The following is a 22,459-nucleotide window of genomic DNA, read 5'->3' on the forward strand; positions in this document are numbered from 1 at the left end:
TCTTTACTTTATTTCGTCAATATGAAAATTTACTTTGTGTTGTAGCTTTCATTTAAGTTTGTGTTTTATTTTATGAAAGACTAGCATAATTTGTTTCTTTCCTAAGAACAAATTAGCAGCAATATATTTCAGAAGAATTTTCAAGTAAGCACCTAAATAGGTAGTGGTTTTAAAACTAAGAACAGCAAGTAAAATGCGCAATTAGCTTTTGATGCCTTTAAATGTGCACTTACAAGTTTCCAAAAAAAAAAAAAAAAACCCCAAAGGGCCTTTCAGACAGTATTTGACTCACTCAAGAGATCTAATCCAGCTGGATCTCTTTTTTCTGTGATCAACAACTATTACATTATTGCTGCATGACTGTTGTGAGATTTGGGAAAGGAAGGCAAACTTGGGAACGGGGTTCTTGGACATATCCTTCTTTTTGAGTATGGCATGCTATTATCACATCATTACAGCTCTACACTGCTAGTATTCAGTCCTGATATTACAGCCAGCAGTGAAAAGGCAGCCATTTGCCTTCTTATCAGTATGTCTGACTCACATCTTGTCTTCATGTTTGAGAAAAGAATTACACGTAACAGTCACAATGCTAAGGTTTTTCTCTTTATTAATTACATATAATATAGAATTTGGGTATATGATGGTAGTTGGTGGTTAGAAAATGTGTTTAATTCTTTTTGATCCAAATTCACTGAGGTACATTTTAAAATACTGCCCATTTTTACACATTGATATAAAACATCTTACAAAAACAAAATGATGGGTTTTTATATTTCTGTATCCACATGCGCGCACACACACATGCATACACACACATTTTCTTTTGAATTTTGTCATTGAAAACACACTTGTGTATAATAAGACTCATTTCTATAAGAGACATTTTAAGCAATCCATAACAGAATATACTATTATTATTCTTATTCTTATTATTATTATTATGCATGAATTGGCAAACCAGCATTCTTGCTTGAGTGCTGGTGTACTATGAGGAAGACTGTGAGAAGCAGAGGCTGGTGCATAAGACCCAACACAATGAGCTAGCGGTGAATTGGAATGCCTCACCGATCATAGCGGAATCAGAATTTCCAGCAAGGAAAATCTTTTCACGGCGAATTAAGTGGCGAGGGAGAAAATGGTAATGAAAAAAAGGTAGGCACAAATCACAGACGCTGCTTCCCCCCCCCACCCCCACCCTCCCCGCTCGCTGCCGCAGATTTAAGAACTTTAGCTTAAGATACACAGAACGGAAGGTGGAAAATTTAATTTACTATACAATTAAGCATTGAATTAATCTGCCTCCTGCACTGTGGAGAGAGAGAGAGAGAGACAGAGTGTGGGGTAAAGAGGGAGAGAGGGAAAGAGAGAGAATGTGATGGGGGAGGGGCAGAAGAGAGGGAGAGAGGCAGAATAAATCTGAGGCAGCTCATTAGAGGGACAGTGAATATATCAAATGTGTTGTTGTCTGCTGCTGGACCCTCTCCCTCCACCAACACTTCCACTGCCTCCCGCAGCTGAACACACTCATCACGCCTGTTTACCTCTCCGCCTGCACCCACTTGTGTTTTCATCTCTCTCTCTCTCTCTCTCTCTCTCTCTTTCTGCCTGTCCTTCTGTCTATATCTCTCTCTTTCACTCTGTCTTTATCTCCCTCTCTCTCTCTTTCACTCTGTCTGTATCACCCTCTCTCTCACTGTTTCTTTCTCTGTCTCTCTTTGTCTTTGTGGGTGTCCCATCCTGTTGGAATCCTCTCCCTGCATTTAGCTTTGCGTGTCGCTGGTGTGTTTTCTATTAATTACCAGTTAGATCAGTGATCGACAGGAGTGTCGGGGGCTTTATAAATAGACTAAGTGTGCCCAGGAGATCTCGCTCTCTGGTTCTGAAGGCTCCCTCTCCCACGGGTCCCCGCTCTAGCCTCCCACATGACTCGCTGGTCTTTTGTTAAATTACAGTTAATGCAATAGTTTGCCATTTTCTCCTTCTAATTATATTCTCTAAGTGGGATTTGTTGTGCGTGGAAATAACTTCCCTTTGCGTGCTGAGGTGTTGGGGCTTTGTGCAATGTGGGCCCGGTCCCTGGGGAGCTGTACCATTCTTTTTCACAGAGCTATGAATAAACAAGTTCCCTTCTTTTTCTTCAATAGCTTGAGTTGTAGAAACTGGAAATTGGTGCTTTAACCATTTGCATTCTGAGCATATGTTCTAGATTACCCCTTACAACATTCTTTTGGTATGCTGCTACATAATACACTATTTTTTCTTCCTTTTTTTTAAAGCAGACCTTTAGTGGATTTATTTTTAGATGCTGACATGAAAATCTGAATATGCACACATGAGGTGACCATATATATTCCCTCAGAGTTTGAAGTTTGTATTTCAGGAAGTGGAGAGCCACAGGTTGAACTGCAATCATTTATAAAGTCGCGAGCTTCATTTACATTCCAGTGTCTGTTGCATTGCTCCATGGGAATTGTAGGAATATGGGCATATGTTGCAAAAAAGCAAACCCAAATTCAACAGTCTTTTAGGGTTTCTTAACTAGTGTGATAAAAATTCATCTAAATAGAAGAAAAAATAATACTGAATAATCCTAGTAACCTTATGAGAATTTTGCAATTACAGGCTGTGTATGCGAATAAACATTTAAGGCACATAGTTAAGCATTTAAGTACAATACAAAATGATTTTATCTTAGTTTGAATAGTTTAATATACAAAATAGTGCTTTGCTGTTGTGTTGTGATTGTAGCAGGGCTGGTTTCAGATTTAGATGGTGATACATTCACACAAATGCAACACTCATGCTAATGTCTGGTTGTGTTTGTAAGTGAGGGCAGTATGTGGGTGTGTATATTTGTGTGAATGTGTGTTATTGTTTGTGTAAGTGTATGTGTATACAGTATGTGTGTATGAGTGTATATGTATGGCTGTTTGTAAGTGTATGTGTGTGAGTTGTCAGCCTGCATTTGAGAAAATGTGTGTGAGTGATTGAGTGTTTCTGTGTGTGTTTGTGTACAAGTCAATGTGTGTCTGTGTAAAGGAGTGTGCGTATGTGTGTGCGTGTATGTGTGCATGTGTGCATGTGCGTGTGTGAGTGAGAGAAAGCGAGTGTGTGTGTTAGTGACTGTGTATGTGTGTATCACTGTGTGAATGAGTGTGTATGTGTTAGAGTGTGTGAGTGTGTGTGTGTGTGTGTGCGTATGTTTGCCTGTGTGTTTCTGCATACGTTTCTGTGTGTGTTTGAGTGAGTGTTTGTGGGTATATCTGTGTATGTGTTTGAGGGAGTGTTTGTAGTATGTATGTATATGTGTTTGAGCGAGCGAGTGTGGGTATATCTGTGTACGTGTACTCGTTTCCTAAAAGTAGATGCTGTTTCCCCATTTCCAGCCATTCCCCTCCTACACAAATGTTGCTCTTCAGAGGCACGCAGTGATAAGAGGCGACATCTGTTTTGTGTTGCGCAGAACAAGCGGGCCCTGCATGGGACTGAGTGTGCGCACACAAGGCCGGCCCATTGTGCTGTCCACCTCTCATTATTCCCGTGTCTGCTCCATTTGCCACACACCATCCGCCAAACAGCTGACACTTTCCAGCCTTTATGAACCTAAGCTCCATTATCAATAGGATTTCCCCCCCCCCTTTTAAAGCTCCCTCTTATTTGATTTCCATTACAATTTAGGAGGTCTACATATATATATATGTGGGCTCCCCCTCTCAGGCTGTAGCCTCCGAATCCTCTTCTTACCACCTCCAGTCCTCTCTTGTAGGTCATGCTGAGGAGCTGCGAGATTTAACTTCCTAATCCCTAAATACTCCAGTTAGCGTCCAGGCCTTTTACTTATTTTACTTAGACTGGTAGACTTTTTTGAGCTGTGGACGATGGCTTGCTTCTCTCTGGTAATGGTGTTAGTTTTTTACTTGTGTGTGTTTGTGTGTTTGTGTGTGTGTGTGTGTGTGTGTGTGTGTGCGCGTGTGTTTGTGTGTGTAGGTGTGAGTGTGTGTGCATGTGTCTGTGTGTGTTTGTGTCCGTGTGTGTGTGCGTGCATGTGTGCATCCATGTGTCTTCCTGATGTAAGCAACTTGAATGACCGGCATTATGTTTAGTTTTGAGATGTTGAGTTTTTCATACTGACGAATATGAAGTGCCCAGATGACACTCCTTCAGCAGACCTTCGGTGTCTTTGAGAAAGCGCTGTGGCCATACATGCTTTTTCAGACTTGCATTAATGACTGTGGAGTAGTGTAGAGTATTTGGCAGTCCCTCAGTGGGATGGACAGATTAGAGGGGAGAGAATGTGGAAGGATAGAGGGTTCTTCCTGAAGCATTTATATGGTGAACATGTGATCATCAGTCTCTCTGTGTTTGTGTGTGGGAGCTCTCTGCATTCTTGTGTGATATGTTTGTGTGTGTGTGTGTGTGTCCTAGTGTTTGTGGGAGCTCTGTGTGTGTGTTTTTGTGTGTGTGACCTCGTGGTTGTGTGTGTGTGTGTGTGTCTTTGTGTGTGTGGGAGCTCTGTGTGTGTGTTTTTATGTGTGTGACCTCTGTGTGTGTGTGTGTGTGTATGTGTGTCTTTGTGTGTGTGGGACCTCTGTGTGTGTGTGTGTGCGTGTGTGTGTGTGTGGGAGCTCTGCCTATGTGTGTTTTTGTGTGTGGGACCTCTGTGTGTGTGTGTGTGTATGTGTGTCTTTGTGTGTGTGGGACCTCTGTGTGTGTGTGTGTGTGTGTGTGTGTGTGGGGGGGGGGGAGCTCTGTGTGTGACTGTGTGTGTGTGTATGTGTGTGTGTGTGTGTGTGTGTGTAGTGGGCCTGCATCCCTCAGTCGTGTGACAGCTGATCTCATCCCTGCAGACCTCGTGGAACAGAGATCACGACGACACGGCCTCCACGCGCTCCGGGGGAACGCCGGGGCCCTCCAGCGGGGGCCACACGTCACACAGCGGGGACAACAGCAGCGAGCAAGGTGAGGACCCGCAGTCTGCGCGGCCAGGCTGACACCCGCCATTTACCTGCTGTCTTTATCGGCCGTATAGGGTGAGGAGCTCTGCTGCTGGAGGAATTTCCTCTTTCTGAAGTGTGTCAGCCCGTTTGGCTTTTGAGAGGACCGTCTGGGTAGGGGAAAGACGTTGTTGTGAAAAACAGGAGGACATTTTGGTTGAGGTCAGTTTGAAGTCTGTGGAATGGCTGTGATGAGTCGCTGTTAGCTGGGGCCCCTCCTCTGAATCCAGGCCTTTTGAGCACCTTCTGTTTCACTGGTTGTGACCGCAGTCTCCATAGTGACCGTGGACAATAAAGTTTCATTTATCAGTTCAGTGCCATTTTTAATACAGGATTTTTTATTGTGAACATTTAACACAGAATGTGTAAGTTTACGTAACATGGCATTAGCAGAAAAAAGTTAAATAAATCATTTAGCACATTTGCACTTTTCTGTGGTAAACGGTTGTTTTTTGAGTTGGGGATTCAGATTCATTTTGGGTCTGGTCAGGGTTAATTCAGCTGGTCCCTGCTGCAGTCAGAGGTGGCGTATTCCACATCACCTGCGCTCTCGCACACGAACGGTGTCAGAATCGGACCGCAGAGATTCGGGCTGTAGTCAGCCGCTGACAGGAGGGACGCGATCGCTCTCAGAGCAACGGCCTCGGTGTTTTCGGTCTGTCGGCTTTAGGGTGCGGGGGTGGTGGGGGGGGGGGGGGGTGGGGGGAGCTTCAAACAAACTGTGGGCAAAAAGCAACTTCATTTATTATTGAAAGGGATGCGAGGGCAGCAGTGTGCCAGCAGAGCCGGCAGACCCGCGTTACGCCTCAGATGACTGAGCAGCCATTTATACACCAGCGCTGCGTCTCTGAGGCAGAGCCGTAATGGTGCGGAGTCTGGCCTTCGGGAGGCGGTCAGATGTCTGCTGGCTAACGGGCATGCAGGCAGGCCCCTGCTCTGATTGGCTGCCTTAATGAGCACATTTTCTGCAGTTTGGGCTCCTGCTCACTCTGACCTTTGCTCTTTATTGACCAAACTGACACTTCATTTTTCACATACTTCCAATTATAGGCTTTTAATGTGCTCTCCCCCCCCCCGCCCCCTGCCCCCCGCCCCACTCCCCCCCCCCCACCGACCCTGTATGGTGGATTTTGTTTGTTGTTTAAGTTAAGAGGATAAGTCAAAGAGTTGCGGAAAATGGGTTACTGTAGGATGTAATTTTGTGTTTTGTTTTTGTGTGTTTTGAGTGTCTGAGTACGTTTGAACATTCAGTCTGATTCAAAAGTTTGTCTGTTTGTTTGTGTGTATTAAAATAGAAAATGGCATGCTTTTGAATATGAAAGGGAATTTCTTGTATATCTCTGTATTAAAATAGTTATTCTTCACACTAATGAAAAAACTGTAAAACATATAAATGTCATTTCACTCTAGGCCATGTGTGATACATGAAATTAATGTGGGCTAATTAGTGACTGACAGGCAGTGTGAAAGGTCTCAAAAAGTGATGTGTTGATATTAGCCTATCATTTCTGATATGCTTATTGTCGTTGCATAGCAAATATACCCTAGCCCTCGTCTGTCACGTGGTTGTTAGCCTCCCATTTTTGGAAAAAAAAACATTTTTACTGATCATACTTACATTTGGACTTCATTACTAATTTTATTTATATTCGTGATAGGGTTCAATGCATCATTACACTGCCTTATCTTCCTTTTTACATTTTACTATAAGGCTATTAGGCTATGCTATTAGATGATTATGTCATAAGTTGTCAGTTGATGTCAGTACTTCGCATGAGCATTACTTTACACCTCTTCACATGAACATTGCTGTACATACAAAAAGGATGTGAATATGTTGAATATTTGCCCGGAGTGGGAATACCTCAGGCATAATGCTGTATGGAATGTAAACAATGCCATATGAAGTCGCAAAAAGCTGTATGAGAAGGCCAATTTGACCCGGGTTTAAGAGTAAATGTATGCAAACCTAGGAGTTATTGAGTTTGTATCCCCGGTAAGGAAGTCTTGTGGCACTCTTGAGATGGATTACTGGATCTGCTGGAGTAAATATGCATAAGTACAAGTAAAATAAAATTGAAGCCATATATGGCATTGTTAATTTCTCAGATTTTTCCCAGTTTGCTGTGCTATGTCTCTCTTTACCAAGCTATTCATTGTTGTTTGCTTTATTGCTTCATTGCTGGAATAAGATTGCATACCCACTGACCTTTATTTTTTTGCCTGGTCTTCCACTTGCAGTCGTTGCATCCACTGGAGCAAGTTCATTTCCTACACCTGACTGTTTGCACCTAATGAACTTTGCTGTCTTCCTCCTCATGTGTGTGCGTGTGTGTGTGGGGGGGGGTGTCAAAATTGAAATACCCACAAAGCCTTTCCTGCCCTACAGAGTTGTGTTAAACACAGCACAGTTAATCTCTGCATGGCAAACAGGGTTTCCTAATAGCTGTATGGTTCCAAGCTGTTTGCCCCAGGGCATTGTGGGAGCCAGGAGAGGATTGGGATGTTTATTTTATTCCCCTAAAATGACAAGTGGAGGAATTCTCCCCAGCACTGTAGCTTTGCCTAGCTGTTTTGCTCTCTCATCAAGACACTACGAATTGTGCTCTGCTCAGTTCTCCTCAGCCTAAACAGGCTGTAATCATTATTAGTGATTTGCTGGGTGTTCTTGGAAATGTCTTTCTGTTGAGTTAATTCTATACAATAAAGCAGACATGCAAGCTACAGATGGCATTATTAAGTTTTTGTGTGGACACCCTGCTTCCATTAGAATGGGCGATTGGAATGGTCGCATTTTCTTCGCGAATGTCATTATGTTTTGACTGTGTGCCCCCCCCCTTAAAGATGAAAGAATGCTTGTTCCTCTGCCCAAAAAGAACTTCTTCTTTGCTCCACCGCATCGAGTCTTTTACTAGGGGTTTAGCCCGAAAAACAGAACAGTCCCTCTTCCCCCCAGCCCAAGTCTATTAGACGGTCTATTTTGAATGGTTGGTATATACCCTGTGCTGGCTCGCGCCGGGACGTCCCGCGGGACTCCTTGTGGTATTGTGTCTTGGGTCGTACTTTTTTTGCGAGCGGCGCGCCTGAGAGGGCAAAAGAAAACAAATCATTATTATGACCGCGGCATGCTGAGTCCCTGACCGTAGAGGCTCCGGCTCGCCAGCCTCTGTTCCCCCTGGCAAGGGCCCGACCGGCGCAGATTACAGGGCCCGTCCCCGGCCCGAACCGGGAGCCAGGGCAGCGGTCACGAAAAAAGCGGCGCAAAAAAGAACAAATGTTTTCGGGAAAAGCCTCTGGTCTCTCCTCAGATAAAAAAAACAAAAAAATGAAGCAAACGAAAAAAAGAAGCAAACGAAAAAAAAGAGAAGCAAACGAAAGCAGGTGGTGACCAAAGGGCGCGGATATGTGTGTCCAATCGCTGTGACCGTTGGCGAATCGCCGTCTGCATGCCAAGTAAAATAGCCGTTTGGTGTTTTGTGTTACCGTCCGAGTAAGTGTACGGTTTTCGCGCGGTGCTCCCGTTGCCGCGGTGGCGGCGGGGACCAGGGGGAGGGAACTCCGTTCGCCGCATTCTGCGCACCTCCCGAGGCCCGCGCTTTAAAAACAAACCAGTGCGCAAAAAAAAACCGTAATTGCTGCGTGCGAAAATTCCGCAGTGCTGCTCCGTGCTTCCTGCAGGAAAGATAATCCTTTAATGTTTTCTTTGCTCTGCGCAGACATAAGCTTTCTAATTTGGCTGTTAGAAATTGGGTTGAGAGGCATGCAAACCATAATTTAGAAAAAAAAAAAAAAACAAATCCCAAAGCCAAAATATGGGAAAAGCCGTAGAGGAGTCCACTGTTTGTGAATTTTGTTTGTGGCATTTGTGGCCTTGCTCAGAGACTATCTGTAATGGCATGAGTTAAGAGGGTTGAGGCTAACTTGTGAGTGTCTTATGTGATTGTGTTTTACTAACCTGGCCTGGTTGAGTGTGGCTGTCATTGGTCCACACGGTCATCGGCCCCTTAGAAGAGCTTTTCAGCCCTGCTCTTTTGCGGGACCTGTGCTGCAGCTGCCGGCTTGCGATTGGCTGGCTGTCCGAGAGCACAGACGCGGACCGTAGCGCAGAGCCAAAAAAGCCGGGGCGCGGTCAGCGACGTGGACCGTTCTTCCAGCGCTCCCCGCGTTCGTTCTCCGAAGTGACGGTTTCCCGGGAGCCGTCGCCCGGCCTCTTTCCCACAATGCCGCTCAGCTGGGAAACTTCATATCCACTCTCTCTCTCTCCTTTCAGATTCACGATCGTGAAACGCTCGTTGGCTCTTTCTTTCGATAGCGGCGTAACGCGCTAGCGCTCCTGCGGCTTCTGGCGGGCGCTCTGCCTGCTTTGTGCGCTTAATTGCCGCCGCTACCTGTGTGTAGCCCTTCAAATGGGCTCCTTTCTTCTGAAGTGACACTTGACTGTCGTTTGAATTAAATCGTTTCGTCGGTGCGTCTCTCTCTCTCTCTCTCTCCCCGCGCTACCCCGGCTCTCCCCTCTTTGTGTTGACTGCATCAGGCGCGGGCGTGACACCACCTTTGTGTTTTTGCGCCGTTCCTCTCCCGCGGTCTCGGCAATCTGGGTAAATCGAAAACACAATCGCGTAAAATGAGAGGTGCGTGTGCTTTTTATGCGTTGGCATTATGGGTGGAAGCTGTCATTAGCGGCCTAGCGCTAGCTGCCGCTATGTATTGTCTTCCCCATTCACAGTGCGTTTGCATGAAAGCGTGAAGCTTGCATCACATTACCTTAAAAGCAACCTCTATCTAACAAAGGCCGCGAACGCTACAAAACAACCCCACAGCCAATCAGTTTCAAAGCTGGAGTGGTAGAATATTTTCATGGAAGTAGTGCCACTTGTCAAGCTCATAATGTTACTATGAACCTGACCAGGTGATGTCTAATGGGAGATAAATCCACAAGTACTTTTCTAATGTACAGTAACTTATGGCAAATCCTGGTCTCATGTAGTTGGGACTCCAGTTAGGACAAATCTCTGACGTATAACAACACTGAAATTGAAGTTGCAGGAAACATATTTCACAATCTAGAACTTACAGGCATTCTCTTGATTTGGGACAGCCACTGAAGTGATATTGCTGACAGTTGTGTTGGGCATATAACCCCCCCCCCCCCCTCACACACACTCACTCCTCGTTGTTCGGGATTCCACTGTGGAGTGCTATCCACATACAAACACGAATGACGTCTTGGGAAAGGCCGTAGGTGCAGATGTCAGTGTTTGGAAACGGGGTGGAGGCTGCCCCTGACCTTAACGAGGGCGGGCAGTGTACACACCTGTCATCCATGACATGTCCATGGTGACGTGGATGACTGACACGTGAATGAACTCACTGCCTGTGGAGCTTTAGCTAGAAGAACCTGACAACCCACCTAAAGTGGGTCCATTCATTCCTGCAGCAGTAACTCAGTAGAATAACTACCAGAGAACACAATTCCTGGATTCAGTTGAGCTGTGCATCCACTGCACCTGAGGACTGGCTGGTGCAGGCAGACTGCAGGTGTCTGCTCAGGTGCAGGAGCTGCTATTGAGCATTGAGGTGGGCAGTGCCCTGCTTTCTGGAACTCTCCCCCGCTGGTTCATAAATATTGCCATCGCTTGTGGCTTTTCAGAACTCCCAGCTAACGTTGGCATTGACATGGTCTGAAGTTTTATTGCAGGCTGTGGGGTTTGTCTCTGTAGACTAGGCATTACATTACATTACATTACAGGCATTTAGCAGACGCTCTTATCCAGAGTGACGTACAACAAGGCCTTAACGTTATGCACTTATCCAGAGCGACGTACAGCAAGGCCTTAACGTTATGCACTTATCCAGAGTGACGTACAACAAGGCCTTAACGTTATGCACCACCTGAAGGGCTCTAGCTTTGATTGTTGATCCAGTCTGCATTTTAGTGCGACTGTAATGTGCTGTAATGTCAAAATGCAGTTAGCTAAAAGAAAAATGTCTTTATCGAGATTCCAATGGACATACCGTTATCTGATATTACAGTTGTTCTGAAATGGCTCTCTTGTTGCATGCGAAATTCCTCTCACCTCTGCTCCCATCTCAGCTGTGTAACTATCCTCATTTATGTAACCAGGTTGAATATCAGTAGCAATGCATCGGGAGGTAATATAACATGTGCATACTTGTTGAACACCGCTTGTTTGGAAAGTCATGGCTGGTGATGGCCCTTATTGCTTTGTTACCGATAAAGGCTTAAGTGTGAGCAGAGGTTTTCCCTTAAAAAAGTGGGGCATATTCCCACACCAGGGGGGAACACTCATTTGTCACCACTCTCAGTTGTGTGGGTAATCAAAAAAGCCAAAGAGGAGAAGGAAAGTGAATGAGTATAAAGTCCAATAAGCCACTGTCTCATATATCAAAACCTGTTCTGCTTTCTCTGTCGGCCTTTTAACTAGGGTTTATAGTTGTGCTCCGGCCCCTTGTCTCTTGGCTGATGAAACAATGATGATAGAGTTTCCCTGTTTGTGTTGGGCTTAATCTGCTGTGAGAGGGCCTTCTGCTTACCTCGCTGATACAATGAAAGGAGGTGTGTGTGTGTGTATGTGTTTATGTGTCAGTCTGTGTGTGCATGTATGTATGTATGTATGTGTCTGTGTGTGTTTGTGTGTGTGTGTGTGTGTGGCACATAGAGAGAGAGAGAGACAGACAGACAGAGCGACAGAGCGACAGAGAGAGAGGGAAGCTGCAGTACGTCCTCCAAGGCAAGGCTTAAGAAGGTGGGAGTAGTGAGCTGTCCTTCAAGGCATAGTGCTCTCTGCCTCTCTTGTTTCAGCCAGATCCTCTACCTTCTCCAGCTAGACCACTTGACTCTCCTTCAGTGACCTTTAGTTCTTCTGTGAAGAATTTTAATTTGAATGCATGTGTGCTCACGCAAGCTTGTTAGCGTGTGCACATGCTTCTCGATGTGTGTATGTGCGTATTTGACTTTGCGTTTTGTTTTTGTGTGTGTGCATGTGCGCATGCATGGCCTTGCGTGTGTGTTTAGGCAAGCATGTATGAGTTCATGCATTTGTATGTGCTTGAGTGTGCATGTGTGTCCATGTCTGTGTTAGAAATGGTTTCCCCTTGCTATCACTTGTAAGATTGGCATGGCACAAGGTGCCAAAAACAGGCTAATCCAGGGTGCTCTTGCTCTTGGACAGCAAGAGCAGTGAGGAGGAGAAAGGGCTTTCCACAGAGTAGTGATCTTCAAAGGTCATAGTGATCTGCTTCTGATCTTCAGAGGCCAAAACTGTATTTACATCAAATGCACATATTTGTGGTGTGCTGGTGATGTAGCAAAGCTCTATCTTTAGGTTCCTATCTAGATATTTGTAGGAAGGCTTTTTCATAAATGTAGTGCCTCTCTGTGGAACTGCAAAACTTACTGGTGCTGCCTAATTACTTTCTTCAAAAACGCAGACAAACTCATTTGTGGTAAAATATGGTGAAATACTTTTTTGAAATCAGGTTATTCTGAGACGGCTTGCAACTGCTGGAAGTTTGAATTCAATCACACACACGTTTTTCATTGATAAAAGCTGTTGGTGTCATTTTTTAACATAAATATAAATGTAAGGTGGCAGAGTTCTGTACAAGTAAGAGTTTGAATTTGTCTTATCAAATTCTATCCTTCTGTGACATTCTGTGACTGGTAATAACAGAGGCTTGCCAGAATGACTGTTTGTGCTTATTGAGGTGTTGATGCTTTGCTACCCTTATCATCAGCAATAGCATAGTGTGGCTGAAACCTACAGGTGCGCTGTGTTCTGAATGGCTTAAGAATAAATGCTTAAATGTTCGGAAGTAATACTAACGCCATGGTAACAGAATATGGAACTGGGACATTTTTGTACACCAGATTCAACAGTGCCCCTTTTGGATCATTTCAAATCGCCAAGGAACTTCTGTCCCAACACTGTGAATACACTGCCTCACCAGCCCCCAATGGTGTACCCCAGCTTATGATGTGAGGAGCAAGAGTTTATGTGGATTTGACAGAAATCAGAGCAACTCAACACGGACATGTCACAGCGGATTACATCTGCCCCTGAAGAACTGAGTGAACATTACTCAACATCCCCAGGAGACACAGGGACCCACGAGGGCCCCATCAGATACATGCAAACCGACTTTTCAGGAAAAGCCTGAAAGCGCGCTCACAGAGATACGCTATCAGGGGCCTGGCGACTGATAGAGAGGACAGGCATGCCAGGGAAGGAAGGAAGGGAGAGAGGGAAGGACAGAGAGAAGGAGGCAGAGAGAGGTGGAAGGAGGTAGAGAGTGCAGGAAGGTAGTTTGCAGCATTGAATACCGTGAGTGACAGGAAATAGGCACGACTTTAACACTTTGCTCATTACCCTTGTGGTCTTATTGGGCTCTGTGTCCCACAGACAGTGTTGGTTTATTTAATCTCAAAATCAGCAAAGGCCAGAGGTCACCCAAGTCCTGGGGCAGTTGTTTGATATGGATGTCCCCTGCCAGTGGAAAGCTAATAGTCACCAAAACAGGTGAAATATAAACTGCTTTTAAAAACTTGGAGATTTGAGATCAGGTAGTTTATGGTCGGACACTTGTTGGTTTGAAATATCAGAAAAGCAAATGATTTGGCAATATTTTCTCTCACACAATGTTGAGGAAAGACAAATTAAAATGTGCTGGAATTAATTGTATTTACATTGATATCACGCTACACCATTCAACAACAGACACAATCTTTTGATCTCAAGCTGTTTCTGTCTCGGGTTGTGAAAAGTACAGTCTGTGAGCGCGTCGCGGGTGCAGCGATCTGTACTGCGTCTCTGAGCTGCGGGTTAGCCTTTATTTTATTAGGAGTATCGCGGTGTGTTTGACTCCCGGCTTAGAGCCGCAAACAGCATCGCGCTATTTTTATCCCTCAAAGCGGATGAGGATAAGGATGCTACCCGACGGTTGGCCATATGGTCTGCCCACTGATGCTATTCAGAGTTAGGAATACTTCCCTCCGCAGATAATAATAATTTCAGCGCAGGACGCAGAATACCACAGCCTTGGTTAAAGATGTCGGAGCAGCTAATGAGAGAAACCAGGGTGTGGAGGACTTGCGCGCACACTGTAAAACCGTTTCTGAAGAACACCCTGTGCCTTCCAGCTCTCCCCTTCTCTTCTGCCTCTGATCGTGGGTTTATTGACTTTCTCTGGAGCCTCTTAAGCACGGGCACGCAGATAATCTCATTCATTTTCTGTCCGGTGTTTTTTTTTTTTTCAACATGTAAATCTGCCAGGCTGAATTTGAATGAAGCCCCCCCCCCCCACTCCTGAATTGAAATAATTCAATTTAGATGCGTTAGAACCTCTTTTTCAAAGGCCATTATGCACGGGGGCCCTAACAAAGAGCCGAAGAATTCACCGACCCCGTTTCAAAATGGCATTCCTGAAAGCCTGTTTCATGCAGGCAAATACCAGCCAAGCTCCATATTTGGGGAATGTAGCCTCCTCTACAGTTTCTGCTAAAAGGCGTTTGACCTCTTTGTTTGTGGTCAGGACCACTTCATAGGGAAGGGATTATTTGTCAGGGCGGAGCTGGGTTGAGGCTCATGTAGACAGTTGTCATTGAAGATGGTGGCTGCGGGCTGCTTTGGGAGGGGTGGGGTGTGTGTGTGTGTGTGTGGGGTGGTGGTGGTGCAGGAGGGGGCAAGTTTTGTGTTAACAACTGGCCAAATGCTTGACCTGTGGCTGACCCTGACCAAACAATCCCCCTCAAGCACAGCCAGTGTCTTTTGACATGGAGACCCTGTTTAGGGGATTTGGGTGGGACAGATAAAGGCCACTTCAAGATTTTTCAGGGAGTTTAGGTTTTCAGGTTTAGTGTGACAGAAAGAAACAAAACAAATAACAAAAAACTTTGGGGGGGGTGGTGGTGTTTGTTGAGGCATTGGATGTGTATGTATACTTTGGGCGTGTGAATGTGTGTTCGAAAGAGAGGAGAGACCTATACATTTTCAGTGGTAACCCGATAACTCTTGCGGTCTGAGCTACAAGACAGTGAAAAGAAGAAATGGAGTGAGACCGCAGATTAAAATGGCTGATAACCTGGAAATAAAGGGCTGCGGCCTGGTGGAGCCGGTGGCCCTTCCCCCTTGGGCTTTCACAGAGCCTGGTCTCGGGAGCTTCCGCACGAGCGAAGACGGCCTGGCCGGCGTCAGCGCCGGAGCGCCTGTGCGCCGTTGGGTCGAATCGCGCGGGCCCACGCGGCCCGGTGCCGCTGCGGGCAGGAAGCGGGGAGGCCGCTCCGATCTATTTCCGTCGCTTCCAGCCCTGCTGTTATCTCCCCCGTGCAACCCGGAGGCCGTAGAACTACAAATCCCCACATCCCCACCACCCCCACTTCCTGTGGTCTACACAGATGTACCACAGCACGCCACGAGATACTGTCCTCCCTGTCCCTGAGTTATTGCAGGATGCCACGGCCAACAGATGCTCGAACACTGCTATTAATCAAGAGAAACGAACATGGTAAAAGAAAACACCGAAAATTTACCCATTGACATATTTGGGAAATTCAGCTCTGGATGTATTGGATGTGTGCTGAACTCAGATGAACCCTCCCTGTTGTAATCGGTTTGGAACCCTTCCATCCCAGCCCTCCTCCCTGTCACACTCACCACTCACCCCGCTGGGCCATGGCAGAATCCTCCCTGGTGTCACCCTCAATTAAACAAAAGCTGGTACAATGAAGAGGTATTATTAGCAGCCAAATGTTCTCATACAATCGACTGTACTTCAGGCCAGCTGCACTGATATCCAGCTATAGGGGGAAATCCCTGCATATGAACCCTGCTCATCTCTCGCCTGTGTCATTTAGAAAACTATCGTGTGGAAAATTATCAGCCAGAGGCTGACAATAAAAGGTGGTTCACTGAGACACCCAATCTAAGGACAGTATTTTCCTCTTCTTTCATTATCAGAATGCAACAAAAAGTAGTGCCATGATACGAGCAGGTAAAGAGAAATTGTTGTGCACAAATTACAGTTGACTGATTGATAGGTTGAATGATTGAATGACTGATTCACAGTTTATTTGATAAATTACAAAACACAGATGCATGTGGTATTTAATCTGTCAGGATATCATGATAAGGCCCATGACCTATTTCCATTGTGATTCCCTTGTGGCAAGCTCTGCTGGTGTAATAGTGGCAACAGTTGCCTCTCCTCTGATATAAAATTAAATTTTGTCATCTTTTGTCAACTCTGAAATACATGGTGTGGACAGTTTTAATGTTCTTTTTATTTTAATTTATTGCTTGATATAGTGCATTGATTGCAACCACTGGCAAAACTCATGATAATGTTTTTTTTAAGAAACTAAACAAAATAGGCTGCACTGTTTTAGTCAAAAGTTAAGGCGATGAGCTTTGTGGTTAGATTAAGTCCGGACAGTGTCTTCATCTGGGCCAAAATTTCATTCCTTTAAGCTTAAAAATGTTCTTTTCTGGCCTTATGATGCATAGTCCAATCGTGCATTTGTCTATATTCTGCACCCCTGCTGTTTGAGCCATAGGTTCAGATTAAAGTCCCTCTTTTTTGCTCTTTAGCTGAATTTTGGGACCTTTTGGGCTCTGAGTGGCAAAGAGGGCCTCACAGTGCTCTCAGCTTTTGTGGTGGGTATTGCTCCGTTCTTGGCCCGGACCCCTACCCTCAGAACCATCTGCTTCGGATTGATTTCAAGCAAACATGGTCCAAAACTGGGAGCTGGGAACTGGAACTGACGTGGTGTGTGGGTTCCCTGAGCTAAAACGGAACCAGGTTTGTTTGAACCTTTGCAGACATTTTCTTTTCTCTTAGCAGCCATGACTTCTTCACATTTAAAAGTGTGGAAAGGGAGTGAAAAATCGATAGCTGCAGTGTGAAACTGCTCAACCGGACAATGCTAGATTCTGGCCCCACAGTTTATTTTAAGATTGTTCCCTGCGTCACAGAGACTGCTACAGTGAAGGGAACAGGAAGTGATGTCATGTTGTGCTCTGTCTTTGGCTTCTGTGAGTGTGTCCCATTACTTTTCATTCCTCGCCTCCTTTCCTCGGGCTCAATCCCCTTGGTCCTTGACAGACCCAGGAATTGACTGTCCGCCATCTTTAAGGGCATTCCAACCCATTGAATGCTCCTTGATCCAGCTAGGAGCAAGTAACAAGGAGCTAGGAGGCTCCCGAAGGATGCTTGAGCAAGGAAAGGACTACATCCTTTGTGGAAGTATTTTTGTCCGAACACGTGACATATAAATGATCAACCTATGGATCCACCGCTCCCCATCTGCCATATCTGTTATTGACGTGGCTTCAAACTGTTGCTTGTAAAAGGACGTTCCATTTGCCTAATACACGTTTCCTTTATTCCTTTGTCCTCGTATCCTTTCCTTGTTTTCCTCCATTGGGTGGAGCTAAAGAGTTAGAGTGAAGGAGTTAGAAATGGATGCGAAGAAAGGATGCAAAGTAAAAATAAGCCCCTCCACTCCCCAACTCTCACTCATCTCCTACCTGTGAGTATCTGGAGTGAAGGAGAGAACAAGGAAGAAAAGTGGGACTGCTTATCTGCTTCTCTCTCATCTAAGCTGATGTTGACCATTGATGAAATAGCCCTATCATAAGTGTTATTTTTTTTGCCATGCCCTCAAATGGCCTCATAGCCAATCACAGGTTTTACATGTGGTCAGCCCATATGCAGCTGCAAAATAGCTTGTAAGTTTCGAGTACAAGTAGCTGCATGTACTGTGGCCAGTCCAGACATGGTCCTGGCATGATGGTTCATGTCGAGACGCTAGTATATACGTAATTAGCTACATTAGATCAAAGTAAACATCTCACAGTATACGCAAACATTAAAATTTACTGTTATTCCAGAAGCCCAATTCACCTCATTCTGTAGTTATACTTTGACACCCGACATTATATTGCCAGTTCATTGCATCTCACATAGGCTAATTCAGAAACATTTCCGTAGATTAGAAGCAGATATGTTGCTTCATATTATGAGTTTCCAATGTGTTCCCATTGAAAAAAGAAGTATTTCCCACTGTAATATCTGAAATCAAATTTGTTGGTAATAAATACGTCCTGTGGAAACAGTTGTATTAATTAATTTGTGCATGCTACTCACATACTGAAATAATGGTAGCTGCCTTACTTATTTATGCTTCGTCATGTTCATTTAAGCAGCATGCATACAAGCGAATAAAAAAACCTGCTTCGCCGTATTAAATTGCTGAATTTGTCTGTTGGATTAGACCCACAAAAGCGAAACTGTCTGACATTTTGTTATCCGTTGTTGACAATCTAGCCTTCGGGTAGGATTCTATAAGTAATTCAAGTTCTCCGCCATCTCCGCTTTCTAAATTTTGGTTGGTGTCAAATGCTGTGGGATGGTTTTTCAGTCCCCGTGATGTCACATAGAAATGTGAACGGACTTCCGTGGTAGCAAACATCGATGTGTCCTTCACCGCGAGGACACGAGGAGCCGAGCCTGAAGCTGCTTCGCTCGCCTCCTCATACACTGGTGGGAGGGAGGACACAGCGCTCGGATTCTGGGGCATGGAGGAGGCGAGGTGGTAGTGGAGCAAAGGAGGATACATGGGTACTGGGACACACAGTGCATCAGAGGGTCAGACAGATGAGCAGCACCATATCTTTCTATTCACCTGTGGGTGAGTGAGTGGGAATATTTGGCATTCAATAACTATCAATATTCAATCAGGCCCTGACATATCAAGTCATTGTTTTGTTAATGTGAGATATAAGGACAGCAAATGCAAGTAACAGCATTTAAATGGATGTAAAAATATGCAATTTAAGGGACCCCCCCCAAATAAGCAAATAATCATACATTTGTAAACAGTAATTATTACAAGCTCATTTGTTTCTGTCCATATGTATACGAAATACCGACCCTTCAATGTCTGCTTGTTAATGAGCGAGTATTATTTAGAGTGAATTCTCTAAAATTGCAGCATGTAAGTATATACTACACTCAGGATTAGTTATTACAATATGTTATTTTCTGTCATGATGATTATTTACAACCACTATCAAAGAAAAACACCACTTATAGACACATAAAAATATTGTGAGATAAATAAAATGAGTGTTACTCTTGTATGGGCTTTAATGAAAAAATGAACATGATTTGGAGCACAGAGTTTTCATTGAGAGTCCAGAATTACAGAACTGCTGCAGTAGGGTTGTGTGTTGAAGGTGCTTGTCATCAGTTTTAGAATGCAACAGTAAGACTGTGGTAATGGGGAGCCCAGATGGGTGTTTGTTCAAAGGCGGTCAGACCATAATGCCTTCGCTCTGGAGGAAGGACACCAGCGTCGGAGGGATCCCTGGAAAGTTCCCGTCCGTCTGTTGTTTCCGCCAGAAGAAGACACTTTTGAAAGCCCGCGCACGTGGGGCATTTCTGTTATTGTTGGGAGTTCTGCTGCAGGAATTCCTGCATGGGCCGAATAGCCGGGGCTGGTGGGAGGAGCTCCTGACCCGGCTAAAGGGAACCCCCGCTGCCTCTGCTATTCTGGCCATGTGAAAGGCTTCAATACAATAAATGCTGCTTTATCTCCCCAGCCCCCCCAAACCCCCTTCCCCCTCCCCCCGTGCGCCCTCTGAAAGGAACAAGATAGCGGGGGCCCTGAATGCCTGGGTGTGCTTAAAGGGGCGCAGGGCCGACATGTGATCCGCGCGCGTTTGAAACGTGAGGAGAGCCGGCCGATCGCACGCACGGTTCCGGGGTCTCGCAAGAAATCGTCCGTGGACGGAGCGCGGCGCGCGCGTGCCCGCTCCCCGGCCCCCCGCGCCACCGGGGCATGGCCTATAAAATTTTGTGAAAACAACTTCTTAAAATGATTTAAAGGGCCAAACAGCTGTGCTCGCTGCTTTGACAGCTTTGACTTATCACCCGTGGCTCCAAAACTGAAACTGGGGACCCGGGGTTCCTCTTTCTCTCCGCTTGTTAGGAGCCACCCCTCGCCTGAGTGACATCAGACAGACAAACTTCATATTGGAGTCAGATTAGTGTGGGAGGAAACGGTGACAAAGAAATAAATGAAAGCTGTTTTTCCCCCTCGGCTTTTATCGCTGACTGACAGCTAGTGAGTCTGCATGACTCATATCAAATCCTGCTTTGCTAATTCGCCAGAGAGCAGAACAATAGCTGGCACCTTTCACTTCCATGTGCGAAAACAAAGGAACAGGTAGCGCCTCTTCTGAGTGATCAGATCATAAAGGATTACCCTAAATTCCTCTGATAATGTCAGGGGATGCCCGATGAGGGAGGGAGGGAGAGAGAGAGTGAGAGAGATGGTGAGCTAGATAGAGAGAGAGAGAGAGAGAGAGAGAGAGAGAGAGATAGACATTGAGCTAGAGAGAGAAGCACAGTAAGAGAGACTGAAAGGAGGCAGCTGAGAAAGGAGAGCAATAGAGATTTAGAAATGCAGAGAAATCGAAACAGAGACAGTGCAGCACACTGAAAGGGAAGAGTGAAAAGACTGAGTGTGTGTGTGTGTGTGAGAGAGAGAGAGGTAGAGAGAGAGAGAGAGAAAGAGAGTGTGTGTGTGTGTGTCAGGGTCAGAGGAGCGCAGCCCTCTTGCTGACAAAGGAGTGGGGGAGTGTGTTAACCTGGTTTCTGCAGAGGGGGCGTTGAGGCAGCATGCGAGGGGCGGGGGGGGGAGTTATAAAAAATTCCTCTGTGTGCGCTCTCCTCCCCAGCTAGCCGCAGGGTGTCTCCCACTGCCCCCCGGCCGGCCCAAGCCACTGGCCTGCTCTTTAATTGCCACATAGGCTTTGCCACACATGGGCAAATGATGTGACATTCTTGATTTTTGTCAGTAGCGAGTGCCACTGCATCCCTCGCACTAGTTGCTAAGAAGCTGTCACAAACCATTAGCAGCTGGCCAAAGTTTCCCTGTGGCATTTCCTCATAGCATCAGCAAAAAGAGTGTGAGTCAGCCAGTGGGGCCTGCAGCTGGACTAATGAGGCTGTAAGCTTGTTTATGGACCAGCATCATTTTTCTGATTATTTCCACCCTTTCAGCCTGCCTTAATAATTTGCTTTTATTTGGCAGCAGGAGAAGCCCCCCCCCCCGACAGCCCACCGCCTCCCAGCTCGGTTCACTGATGTTAAAAAGGGAGAAATTAGACCTCGCCGAGGTGATCGGCGTCAAATTGCAGCGAAAATGGAAATGCTGATAAAATTGACAGATTTGCTGTTTTTTTTTTCTCCTCCGCTCCCCTCCAAGCTCCAGACCTGCCGAGGTGGGGTTTAAGGAGTGCTGCTGGGGGGGGAGGTTAAAGATTTTCTAATAAAGAGGAGAGCGGTTAAAGGCAGACGTCAGGCGGTCTCCCCAGTATCTCCTCTCCGGTGTTTGCTTCTGTTTCTCCAGCTCGCGTGGGACCGACCCTGGGTTTGTTGTTATAGGCTTTCCGGAACATGAACTGGTCTTTACACTGGATTGAGAGCATTTGCTTCCAATGAAAATCTTGTCTTAGATTACACATCAAGCAGTGCAATTTCCCTCCCATATGGGAGCGGACTAGCTCTATTTGCCTAAAAACAGTAGGAGGAACAAACTGAGCATTAGCCAGGGCTGTTTTTGGCTTGTGAATATATTGGCTTGTGATCATGTGCATGCATATATATGTGTGTGTGTGTGTGTGTGCATATACAGTGAGCTCCATAATGTTTGGGACAGATACTTTTTTCTTTCTTTCTTGATTTGGCTCTGACCACAATTTTGTAATCAAACATTTTAAATGTAGTTGAACACCTACAAGCAACACAATGATCCCAAACATATAGCTAAAGCAACAAAAGAGTTTTACAGAGCCAAAAATGGGAAAATCCTTGACTGGCAAAATCAGTCACCTGATCTGAATCCAATTGAACATGCATTTCATATGCTGAAGAGACAATTTAAGGCAAATAGTCCCCAAAACAAGCAGGAGCTGAAGATGGCTGCAGTACAGGCTTGGCAGAGCATCACCAGAGAAGATACTCAGCGCCTGGTGATGTCTAGGATATGTGACAAAGTACTAAACATGGCTGTTTTCATAGTATGTCCCAAATATTATGGTACCCTGAAATGGGGGTGGGGGACTATGTATTCAAAGTTTCTACATGGTGAAACCAAAGTGTATAAAATCTAGCTTTTAAATAAATGCTGAGAATGTGAACTTTAACCATGTTTGAATTGTTTTATTACAAATATAAAATTGTGGAGTACAGACCCAAATAAAGAAAAAAATATGTCTTTGTCCAAAATGTTATGTAGCTCACTGTATATGTGTTTGTGTGTGCGTGTGTATGTGCGTGAGTGTGCGTGCATGTATCTGTGTCTGTGTGTCTGTGCGTGTGCATGAGCACATTGTGGGGGGATAGGGGGTGGGGGTCGGTCACTTCTCCAGTAAGTG

General features: G+C 45.4%; 1 protein-coding gene across 2 annotated transcripts in view; it reads left to right on the top strand.

Moving 5' to 3' along the window:
• Window positions 1-22,459, top strand: part of LOC135244450 (homeobox protein Meis1) — a 69,406-nt gene that overhangs the window by 9,845 nt on the left and 37,102 nt on the right. For both annotated transcript variants that reach the window (XM_064316732.1, XM_064316733.1), the window contains exon 7: window positions 4,851-4,962. In XM_064316732.1, the coding sequence (XP_064172802.1) occupies window positions 4,851-4,962 (112 nt within the window). The remainder of the gene's footprint in view (window positions 1-4,850; window positions 4,963-22,459) is intronic.

This window comes from Anguilla rostrata, chromosome 18 (assembly GCF_018555375.3).
Source record: "Anguilla rostrata isolate EN2019 chromosome 18, ASM1855537v3, whole genome shotgun sequence".
In the NCBI taxonomy this organism is placed as follows: Eukaryota; Metazoa; Chordata; class Actinopteri; order Anguilliformes; family Anguillidae; genus Anguilla; species Anguilla rostrata.